Source organism: Nicotiana sylvestris, chromosome 2 (assembly GCF_000393655.2).
Source record: "Nicotiana sylvestris chromosome 2, ASM39365v2, whole genome shotgun sequence".
Lineage (NCBI taxonomy): Eukaryota > Viridiplantae > Streptophyta > Magnoliopsida > Solanales > Solanaceae > Nicotiana > Nicotiana sylvestris.
This window is the reverse complement of record NC_091058.1, coordinates 20,828,308-20,840,680: the sequence shown is the minus strand read 5'-3', so window position 1 is coordinate 20,840,680 and position 12,373 is coordinate 20,828,308. Positions and strand designations below refer to the sequence as shown.

General features: G+C 32.9%; 1 protein-coding gene across 6 annotated transcripts; it reads right to left on the bottom strand.

Annotated features, from left to right (window-relative positions):
- Positions 1 to 2,856: 2,856 nt before the first annotated feature.
- LOC104222942 (mediator of RNA polymerase II transcription subunit 21-like) lies at positions 2,857 to 7,487 on the bottom strand. Of its 6 annotated transcripts, none has more exons than XM_070167762.1 (6): positions 6,982 to 7,487; positions 5,782 to 5,948; positions 4,882 to 5,114; positions 3,952 to 4,029; positions 3,681 to 3,732; positions 2,857 to 3,447 (listed from the first exon to the last, which is right to left on the bottom strand). In XM_070167762.1, the coding sequence occupies exons 3-6, from the start codon at positions 4,912 to 4,914 to the stop codon at positions 3,371 to 3,373; spliced, it is 240 nt and encodes a 79-aa protein (XP_070023863.1). In that variant the 5' UTR covers positions 4,915 to 5,114; positions 5,782 to 5,948; positions 6,982 to 7,487; the 3' UTR covers positions 2,857 to 3,370. The 6 variants fall into 6 exon arrangements, with proteins under 6 accessions (XP_070023863.1, XP_070023864.1, XP_070023867.1 ...); XM_070167763.1 differs by having other exon boundaries at positions 2,857 to 3,310; positions 6,982 to 7,155; XM_070167766.1 differs by having other exon boundaries at positions 2,857 to 3,307; positions 6,982 to 7,120.
- Positions 7,488 to 12,373: the final 4,886 nt, after the last annotated feature.

Here is a 12,373-nt window from a genome sequence, read left to right as displayed (position 1 = left end):
ATATAGGTTATTGAACGATTGCAATGCATCACAGAAAATCGGTTAGACATTCGATCTAAGTCTTATTACTTAGATATTAGTATTATTTTTCGTTATAATTAATAATACATATTGCTATGCCAACTCAAGTTACTTGTTATATTAAAAGCACGAAGGCCCTTAGCAAAATGTCGTTCGTTTTTTTTACCCTTTGAAATTTGATTTCACATTAGACGAAATAATCATTTAATATTTCCTAATATTTGAGAATAAAAATTGAATTATTTTTCCTATATTTAGGAATAGATAATCAATATTCCCTAATATTTAGGATTTCTTTCCATCATTTTTAGGTTTTGAAGTCCCTTTTTTCCTCATAGTTTAACCTATTTACGCATTCCTTAGGAGTCCTCACCTCCCCCCCCCCCCCTATATTTTAGCATGAAAAGATTTCTGCCATATAGCTATTTAAATACAAGATATATGCATATTATGTTATTTTTTTGCCATAAATAATCATAGTTAGTTATATCATTAAATTTGAGTCATGCATGATCTTTCAAAAATTATATAGCATGAACATGAAGACGTCATATTTGTAAACTTTAAATCACAATCTATGAATGCTCGTCTTCTTTCTTTTTCTGGTAGGAGAAAGAAATTACTTTTTTCAGTTATTTATTTGTTCCCGTTTTCAATATAGTTCTTTTATCTTCTATGCCACTTCTTAAAAATATAGAATTATAATGTACTTTTGGTGACTACGACCATATTAATTTATTTGATGTATTATATTTATATTATAATTTTATATTACAAAAAACATATACTAATGATGTGCAGGTAACGTTAGAAATATTTTTTATGTTTAAATAAAGTATAAGCAAATTAATAAAGTGAATTTTTGATAGACAATTGAAAATTAAAAGGGTGTCAGTTATGATTTTTTTTATTACAATATCTCATGTATGATTATTAGTTTAAACTAACATTTTTACAAATTTTATACAGGTTATTCGGATCATTTGCATTCCCTAACCGGAAATTGGTCAGACATACTAATACATATCAATAAATTAAAATAAAAAGTTCATACAAAATATATTTAGAAAACAAACATGTAAAGCTTTTTTTTTGTAAATTATTTTTCATAATTTTTTTAAATAATATAAAAATTAAAATATTATTTTAATTAAATAATACTTACTTTTAATCCAAATTTAAATGAGAACTGATTATACAGACATAACAAAACTTAAAACTATATTCATGAGATTTGGTTGAAAGAATAAATTGTAATTCTGATTTTAATATAAATTTCATATTTTTACTCCTTCTATGATATGATTAACATAGTCCATTCAGAATCCGTCAACTGCAAGTAATTCAATTTTAATTATTGATTCTTACTCCGTAAAAGGACAACATTTGGATGCATCCAAATAAATACATTAATATATAATTGGGCAGAGAAAAGAAAGATTTCTCCAAGATGAAGACATAGTGATTTCTTCTTTTCTAATCTGTTGAATATATTATTTTCTATTGATAAAAGAAATTGAACAATTTGAATTTTCTTTGCGAGAAAAATAAAAGAAGACGTCTTTTGCCAGTTAGTTGATCCTCTTTGTATCTTTTAAAATAGGTACAAATCCCTATCTATGATTAGTATTTATCATTTTTAGGAGCATATAATTGTCTGTTAATTTTTAATTTAAAATACAAATACAACTTTGAATATTATTTTTAAATAGTTATTATCAAATAATGTATACTATATTAAAAGCACAAAGTCTCATAGCGAAATGTTCTTAGCCTTTTTACCTTTTAAAAATATAGTTTGCACTTAGAAAAATAGTAATTTAATTATTCTTTTAATTAAAATCAACTAAATTTTACATATTAAATCTTTTTTTATTTGAACTATATTGAAAGTCCTTATATTTAGAACTTTAAAATTATTAAAATTTTACCTTATCAAAATCTTGCATTTAACTATATATAAATGATAAACAAAATAAATAAAGGGAATAATGAAAAAGATCAAAGAAAGAGGAAGTATGAGGTTTTGAATAATAACATAGGTGTTAAAGTCTTTTTATAAACTTTGTACGTTCAGATTTATATGAAACAATTATCAGTTATTCCAAAAAGATAATTTATGAGATATCTTAACATTTTTAACATTAAATTTAGATGAATATAAGTAGGTTTCTTGACTACAATTATGGCTTTGCATTTGATTTAGAATTTATTTATTGTATATAATGATTGAGATATACAAAGTACTTTTATTTGTTTTTTCTTTCTGGGAACATGTCATTCATGGATGACTTTTTTACCTAATTGATTTTTTATTATTTGAAAAAAAAAATCGTATTGAATAAGAATAATAACTACAGTTAAATATTTAAAATTTGGCATTAGCTAATACTATTGAATTACTCATATCACTTGAATGCTGATACTGCAAAACCCAATACAGAATTCCAATTTCAGTCATTGAAATAATTTTTAAGCTGAATTATTGACTGATAATTAAGTATTTATGTTGGACAATTGTTTCATTATAGAGTTAATTATACACAATCACCATTCATCATTTTCAGGAACTTATACTTTTATTTGATAATTCAAAGATAAATTTTAAATAAGTTTTTACTCATTGAGATAGGGTACACACGCAAAGCGCGTACTCTAAGACTAGTTATAATAAACGAGCAAGCTGAGCTATGAGCTATTGCTTGGTCACTCGATTTGGCAATATCCGAGGACGATGGCATTTTACAGTTGGAAGTATCCAGGCAACGTATTAGTAGAGTGTATTTAGATAACCTCTACAAAATATGTAAACAAATCAAAACAGTAGAACGATGAAGTCGTTTGGGAAAATGGGTTCTATTTGTACTCCTTCCCTTGTTTTGGCTTATATGTTTAAGAAAATACACATCCAGTAATTGCAATTCTATTGACTACATAAAACTATTGGAGCAGAGAACCATATTAACCAACTTTCCAAATCGTGCTTGTCTCGTAGAAGACGCCAGTGTTATGGTTAGATAGAAGGAATAGGAAATGCATGTGAGGAGACAAATGAAGGCTGAATTTGCTTTTAAAACACATCATTCCTAGCCTTTCCATTACGAATAAACAAAGATTTGCAGCAGGTACACATGGAATGCTGAATTCTTTTCTGCAGCGGCCAAGAACTTCAAATGGTAATGCCAGAACACAGCCAGTTTATATATGACCAGTTAGTAAATGCACCCATAAGAAGCCTGGCGCAGGCGATTTGTTGTTCCTCCAAGGCATATTCCAGGAAGAGGGCCTCCTTAAGCAAATACTGTCTGATTAGTTCCATCGAAAATGAAATATGTACTAGTAGCTTAATTCATTCTGGCTTCTTAAGGTTCAGGCAGTTATCCGTTGCTTGATTAAACAACTCCTGAACCTGCTTTAGCTCCTTTTCTAAGTCAACAAAATCAAACTGAGTTTGGACCTTAGCCAAAAAATAATAAAAAGATTGAAAGGTACATAGACGTTTGGACCTTAGCCTAACTAGAACAACTTAGGAAAACAAATACATAAATGCTAACTTTCCTCGACCACAAATTCTGCAGTATGTGCATAGCCATGTATTGTGTAAAAATGCCTATCCCAAAACCAAAATTATGTCAGATACAGTAGGAATAAATCCTTACCTGCAGCTTCCAGTTGCTTTTGAAGTTCTTGGCCAACTACATCGCTCTCAGCCTACATAACATACAGAGAGTAAGAGTTACTGGGTAAAATGCAGACAAAATTACCTAGCCCAAAAACGCAATCACAGATTAATATTCATTTATCCTTTTTAATTAACTATATAGAGCTTCTGTTTCTCAGTAAGAATATGGCATTGTAATGAGAGGAAGACGGAGCATCATCTTGCTCAAATATCATATGTCAAAAAATTATCTACAGAGAAGCTTATACCTGGAGTTCTGCAATTCTTTTCAATTGGGCTTCTTCACCCCCATCTGATAAAGGAAGAGCAGCAACCAATGCATCAAACTGTCCAGTAAAAGAACAGAAGAAAAATGTTTTCAAGAATACGACAACATTGTAGCAAAGCAACACTTTAGGAGCACACTGCAATAGGTCGTATGCAATGTCATTTGTGCATCTTAAGTTTGGTGGGATGCTAGATCAGACAACCTCTGATTGCGAGGACAAGATGAAAACAAGGGAAATATAACTGTGAACTTGAACACCTTAGAAATAATGACAAGTGTGTCCATGTATTTCACTAAAGATAGCTAAAGGGCCACAAGCTAGAATAAATTTTCGGGTTTTGAAGAACCATGGATTACCATATGAGACTTAGCCTAGATGTTATTGTTTAACTCCTGAGGCTGAGAGCAAGTTCTCAAGTTAAAGTCCCAAGAGTTATGAGATTCTGTTTCAACTAGTAGTTGGAATTTGCCACCATTATGTGAATAAGTCGGGTTTTAGTTTGAGTAGTTTGTGATGTTAATTACATTAGTATATGTATTGTTAAAATAAAGGACAACATACTTAGGTCTTTGAACTCAACCACACTGGTCTCAAGACTCAACAAACAAAGACTTAAACTTAGATAGGATGAGCCATGAAACATAAATATCCCCATGACAATGCATAAAGGTCCACAAATAAGATAAATATAAAGATTTGATGTATTAAAATATAAATAGACTAGTAAAAGGAAGACGAAAAGACATTATTTGACCAGAAAAAAAAAATCAATATTCTAGGAATCCTGGATATTTTCAAAGTACATGCAAATGATCCATATAATGTGGCTTGCTCATCTTAGTTGATCAACTTGATCTATGACCAAACGAGGGTGTTATAGAAAGAAAATGTGAAGGTAGGGAGGTTTACCTGCTTGGCAGCCTTAACAAAAGCAGCACTCATTTGCTTTGGTTGTTCTGCAACATTTGCTGCATCCTCTGTAGGATTAGCAGGAGGCGGTTCCGGATAATTAGGTGACAGACGAACAGGAGGGGCATCCCTCTGAAGGGTACCAAAGGTATTGAAAGCAAGAGCTGCAATGGTATTTACTTGCTCCTGCAGCTGTGAAATTATATCCACCTTGTGGATCCTTCCCTAAGTTCCTAGAAAATGGTGAATTTAGATTTTAAGACGATTGCCTATATATATTGAGTACCAAGGATTCAGGGCTACTGTTATTTTCATCAATAACTATCATTCACGCATCAGTCACGGATAGACTTGTCAAAGAAGATATAAGCAAATAACAAAATTCAAATTGCTTTTGGTAACTTATCACAACAGCAAAAAAGATAAAGTTTTTTATGGCACTAATGTAGATACCACGAAGTTGCTGATTGTTTCTCATGCTACCAAACTCTACCAGAACTGGTCTTATCATATATCTTACAATACTTATCAACTGAGTCACATAAAATCTTATCATGTTGTAATCTAATGAGGTATTCCTAGTATATCTCAGGTAGTATTATCAAAGCATGGACAGTTTAACTTTGCTTTTTAGTTGGTTATCACGCACAATATTCTTGTAGTTGTCCTTTTCCGAAATGGACCAGTCACAATTGCAACCCAGTCTAGTGAGGGAGTTGCTAGAAAGTCTTTAAAAGCAAAAATTGCAAAAATGCAATATCATCCATGGGGCTTGAAGCGAAAAGTGAGAAATGAAGCGCACAAGTCACTTAACATAAAAATAACCAAACATACATGAATTTAATACTGTAACAACAATCAAATTGTAATTAAAATAACTAATTTTATCGACCAACTTACAAGATATTAATCCAACTTCTCAAAGTTGAAATTCAAACAATCTACCACGTTATGATCAATGGATCACTTTGGGCATCTTTGTTCGAAGGAAAACCACTTGCTTTGGACCCTCTTTAGAAGATGAACTGATCGATTTTAACAGCACTGGCTAGATATGCCATTAAATGCTACAAGACCAAAAGAACAATGAGTTCTTGAGGTTTTATGCTAGAAGCAAACTGTCAAGTGCACAGTTGATCAAAAGCACAAAACTAGAAAACAAGAAAACTTTACTATAATACTTAGTTAAATCTTGTGGTTAGTCATTCAGATTTTCAGAAAATTTGATTCTTACTTCTTGAAAACAAATTAACCATCACCATTTAAAGCTATTATAACATGGGAAGCAAATAAAAACATATACTAACTTGTAAAAATCACAAGGAACAATGATTCTAATATAGCACTAAAGCATCACATAAACCAAAATACACAAAGAAAACCAAATGTCCAAATAAGAAGTATCATCATTCGCAAATTGGTAGAATTTAATCAATCATTCACTTATCTTCTGAGCTCCCAACAGAAGTACTGAAATTAACTGCGGTTTTTAGCTTTTAATACAGATGACTCAGCCTTGCAGATGGACATAACGACAAATACCACAAAGGTGGAACTTTCCCTCTGCATTTCAACTAGTTACAAGCTACTTCTTTTCGCCCTGTTTCACTCTGCATCTTTATTTTTTTAACCCATGCTTTCTGTCAATCAACTAAATTTCTTTATACTTCACTACTCATAAGGGAAGGTGGTATCTGATCCAATAACAATATAATAAAAGAACTCACAAAAAGAAGAATATTTTCAACTAATCATAATTCACAGACACGTCCAATTCAGAGTTCAAATATGTAGCAGAAACCTCAACAGCCATCAAATTTGCATTTTTTTTGCAATCAAAGAATTGCAACTAGGAAATTCAATTCAAAAAAAAAAAAATGTCATCCACCCAAAGCTGCACAAAAAAACGTTTGCGAAGCTCCTTGGATCCAATACCCTAATAAAAACTACAAGCTTTAACAGTACAACTACATACATAAAGCAGAAACGAGACTGAATTATACCCAGAAAATTGAATGAAGCAAAAAGGGAAAACCCCACAAGATATTTGGAGCAGAATATCAATATACTTAAGATTTGGAAGTACAGGAAGACACTGACCTATGCAATGTGAAAAGTGAGGTTCTGCAAGAAAATTATAGAATCAACCACATTATTACAATCTAGGGAGAAATTCAAAATTAGACAGATTTAGAACTGGTTGTTCGAAATACAGTGCTATACGGTGCTATTTAGAACTGGCTATACGGTGCTATTTTTAGCTACTTAAGATTTAGAAATGGTGCTTGAACTATTATACTGGAGCTATTATACTTGAACTATTACTCCACTATAATATAGTGGAGCTATTATACTGTAGCAAGCAAAATATATCGACATCCAGCATATTATGCTGGAGTTCATACACAGGTGCACCGAACTTCATTATATTATGCTGGACTGGTCTCTGTTACAGCGAAATAGTGGTTATTTTTCATTAACTTGATAAACATGAATGACCAGTCCGAAAACTGGCTATACCGTGCTATTTTTACAAGTAATTCGTATTTGGGTTTAATTTGGTTTGTGTCTCATAGAGCCCAGTAATAGGAACTTGGGTTTGGTCCAGGTCCTTCCCGTCAAGCTCACTCCGCCGTTTAAATTGCACATGTTTGACTATCTATAGTGTTTAAGGGAAAAAAAAAAAGAATTGAGATTTTTATGATAGTTGTGCTCAAAATAATAGTTAAAAATATATAATTTTCTAATATAATATATATTTTTTATATATTTGGACAACGACCGTAAATATAAAGGTCGACCAGCAAAATATGTTAAAAGCCCAAAAAGATGTCGGAACTTTTGATTTGAAATGTAATATAATTTTTGTGGATATATAATTACATTATTAAGTATAAATATAATTTTTAAAATTGACTTATTTTTAAATATAAAATTTATATTTTTTTTAACAAATTAAGAAAAAAATAGTGCAACATAAAATGATACAAATTGATAAACATTTTTCACGAGCTACAAAGACTATTCAATTCATAAAATATATTACATAATATAATATATAAATTTAGTCTTATAAAGATTACTAGTATAGACAGCCCGTGCAGTGCACGGGCCCAATAACACCGCTAAACAATATAGTATACAACAACAACAACAACAACAACAACAACAACAACAACAACGACCCAGTATAATCCCACAAGTGGGGTCTAGGGAGGGTAATATGTACGCAGACCTTACCTCTACCCCGAAGGTAGAGAGACTGTTTCCAGGAGACCCTCAGCTCAAAAAGGTAATAGGAGCCGATATATTAGTACCATAAAAATACATAATAAAATAACAGCAATATAAGAGATATGAAATACAAAATATAAAATACGAAATAGATGGCTGGTATAGTAAAACTAGCAGGTAAAGCCCTGCATCAATAGACGACCAATGACATTCTTAGTCTAACTCCTAACTATCTAGTCTTACTCTATTGTGCTGTAGAAATATTCACAACTTTCCCCTAACCTACAACCTTAATGCTCGACCTCCATAATTCCTTGTCAAGGGCCATGTTCTCAGTAATCCTAAGTCGCGCCATGTCCTGTCTGATCACCTCTCCCCAATACTTCTTAGGTCTCCCTCTACCTCTCCGCGTGCCCACTACAGCCAGTCGCTCACACCTCCTCACCGGTGCATCAGTGCTCCTCCTCTGAATGTGCCCAAACCATCTGAGTCTTACTTCCCGCATCTTGTCCTCCATGGGGGCCACGCCCACCTTCTCTCGAATATCTTCATTCCTAATCTTATCCATCCTTGTATGCCCGCACATCCACCTCAACATCCTCATCTCTGCTACTTTCATCTTCTGGATGTGTGAGTTCTTTACCGGCCAACATTCAGTTCCATATAACATTGCAGGCCTAACCACTGCTCTATAAAACTTACCTTTTAGTAACGGTGGCACTTTCTTGTCACACAAGACTCCCGACGCTAACCTCCACTTCATCCACCCCACCCCTATACGGTGTGTGACATCCTCGTCAATCTCCCCGATCCCCTGAATAACCGATCCAAGGTACTTGAAACTACCCCTCTTGGGAATGACTTGAGAGTCAAGCCTCACTTCAACTCCCGCTTCCGTCGGCTCAACTCCAAATTTGCACTCGAGGTATTCCGTCTTCGTCCTGCTCAACTTGAAACCTTTAGACTCAAGAGCATGTCTCCAAATCTCTAGCCTCTCGTTGACGCCGCCTCGTGTCTCGTCAATTAGAATAATGTCATCAGCAAATAGCATGCACCATGGCACCTCCCCTTGAATATGATGAGTCAGTGCATCCATCACCAGGGCAAATAGGAATGGGCTGAGCGCAGACCCTTGGTGCAACCCCGTAATAACTGGAATAAAGAAGAGAAATTTTCATAAAGCATTATGGTTGCATAACGGATACAAACCAAGCCAAAAAACCAAAAATTAAATGCTCTTGTTGAGAGTCCAAACTCAAGACCTCCGCTGTGAGCACCTAATTTTTGATAATATTTAATTTTTTTATCACTTCTTCTATGTAAATATTTTAGGGGTTTTAACCTACAATTTTTAGCTTTGTTACACTTTTTATTATAGGGTAAAAATACAAAATTTAAAAGGTGAATTATTACTATTAATATTATTTTATTTTTATTTTTAAAATAAAAAAATACGATTTTTTTTTAATTTTTTTAATTGTCGGGAGTGATTTAAAAAATAAGAAAAAGGGAAGTATTGAATAAAAAAAATAAAAGTAAAAGTAGGTGGAATTCTCTTTTAAAAAGTAAAAGAAAGTAGAAAATTAAAAAAATAAAAGTAAAGTTTTGTGGAATTAAAAAATAAATATAAAGGTATCTGAAAATTAAAAAAATTTAAAGTAAAAGAAAGTAGCATTTTTAAAAGAAAAGCAAAAGAAAGTGGATTGTTTTTTAAGAAAAGTTAAATAAAGTGGAATTCTCTTTTAAAAAGTAAAAAAGTGAAATTTTAAATAAGATAAAAGTAATTAAAGTTGGAATTTAAGAAAATAAAAGTAAACAAAGGTGAGATTTCTTTTTATAAAAAAATAAAAGCAATTTGTAAGTGGGATTTCTTTTAATTAAAAAATAATAAAATATTTTTTTTAAAAATCTGAAAAATCTCGAAAATTTTGCTATAAATAGGAGGAAAAAAAAAGAAGAGAGGAGAAGAACAAAAGAGAGGGCGGAGAGAGTGGTATACACCCGATATACACTCTGGATACGCTGGATATACAGGTGCAGAATTCATTTTGGAGAGAGTAAAAAAGATAGAACCAAATTTTCTGAAATATTGACAGAGGAAGAACACGAGAGAGAGTTCAAATCTAGAAAGAGAAAACAAAGAGAGATTTTCGGACTATTTTTCTTCTCCATTTTTACTGGTTTTTTCCGTATTGCTGGGATTTCTGGATTGAGGTGTTGAAGCTACTGTGTTGGGCTTTTTGTTGCTGTATTTTGATGTTTGTTGTTGCTGATTGCTTACCCCATTTTTCTGTTCTACATACCAGGTGTAAGCACGTGATTTTTGCCCTATGTGAGAAATATTCCCAAAAAAAATTCAAAATAAAATAATTTTCCTTTGTGTGCAATTTTGAGAATTTTCGTGGCATTTTTGATAAATTATTTGTATTTGTCCATGCATGTTTATTTATTAAATTAATAAAAAATACAAAAATATGTCGTATTTGCATTCAGAATTTAATTCTACAATTAGGAGCAATTAATTTTGTTCTTACAAGAACAAAAAATCATAAAAATAATGTACGTTGCATTTTTAGCATTTAATGTCCAAATTGTATGATTTTATCGTAATTGCTATTTAATTGTGTATTAATTATTATTGAGAGTTAATTTGTACTTTTATAAATTAATTTAGTTCTATAGGATAATTTAGGATTTTTAGAATTTAGTTTTAGTTTAAGAAAAAATAAAAGAAGAAAAAAAGCAATGGAAATAAAGAAAATCGGAACTTGGCCTCTTCTTCAATTTTAAACCTAGGCCCAAAACACCTCTACCCAACCCAAAACCCCTTGACCCAAGCCTAACCGCCCCCCCATTTGACCACACGACCCCCCTCACTCTTTCTCTCATTTTTGTTTCATTTGTTACTCAAAAAACCCTAAAGACCCCTTCTCTTTCTCCTAGCCGCCGGACCCATGCACCCTCTCCCTCTCTCTTCATCTTCTTCGTTCACCCCCCACGAATCCCCACAGCCCCCCCTCCGTTCACCACTATCCATGCACCCCATCACGTCGCCATTGACGCAGCAACTCCGGTCATCTTCTTCCTCGTTCCACCTGAAACAGCCCGCCATGGCTGCTGCTGCTCAACACACACACACAGCCTCCTCCTCACGACCAGCTGCTCCACCAAGCAACCAAACAGTCCATCGCCTCCATCGCCCCAAACCAGTAGCAACCTCGTCGACCAACCACGAACAGCCATCGACGACCAACTCCCCATGGCTGCTGCTCTTTCTTCTTCTTCGTCCCCAGCTCAACCATGAACGACCACCATTAGCTCCATGTCCAGCAGCCACTGCTGCTGCTTCACCTCAACACACACACACACACAGCCTCACGTCCAAACAATCATAACACCAAACGCTGCTGCTCCTTCTTCGTCTTCGTCGTCCAACTTCATCGCCTGAAATCAACCGGAAAACATACAAAAAATTCCCGGGCAGATTCGAGTTATTTTGGTTTCAAAGTTTCCGGGCAGATTTGTTTCCGTTCGAGTTCGTCGTTGTTCATTTCCGGTTAGTTGGTTTAAATTTCATTTCTGTCCGTATTTTGTTTGATATTCTCGGATTTGAAATCAGTATATGATTGATTCTTTTCTTGTTCGTTGTTTATCATTTCTTGATTATTTCTTCAGTTTGTTTTTATTCATTTGTTCTTGTTTAGTTTAATATAGAAGTGTGTTGGTTGTAATGTTGTTAGATTTAATTTGAAGTTCAATTGATTTTTGAGTTTAGTGATTTGAATCTACTTGTTTGTTATGTTCAATTTGTTAATGTTATTGAATCTGAAAGTATGTTTGTTGTTAAAAAATGTTGTTCAGTCAAAATGATTTCAGTTGTTTCTTTATTGTTCATCATATGGTTTGGTTCCCTGAATCCTTAGTATTTGTTTTAATGATATTTGACATAATCTGAGTTTCTAGCTTAAATTTGTTGATGAAATTTGATTAGGAATTGGTTATAGCTGCTATAGTTTGGTTAATTGATTTAGGAGGATTGGATATAGCTGATGGGGTAAAATGGTAATTTCAGTAGTTTCAGGGGCATTTTCGGGATTTTAAGTTTTAGCAATTGATTAATTTGAGTGTTCTGTCCACTAAGCGCTAAATTATTAAAATAATACATAAAATAATACGTAGTGGGAGACAAGACATAATGGTGGGGAATTAATACATTGTTTAATATAGTGGGGGACAAAGCATGCGGTAGTGGGGCAAT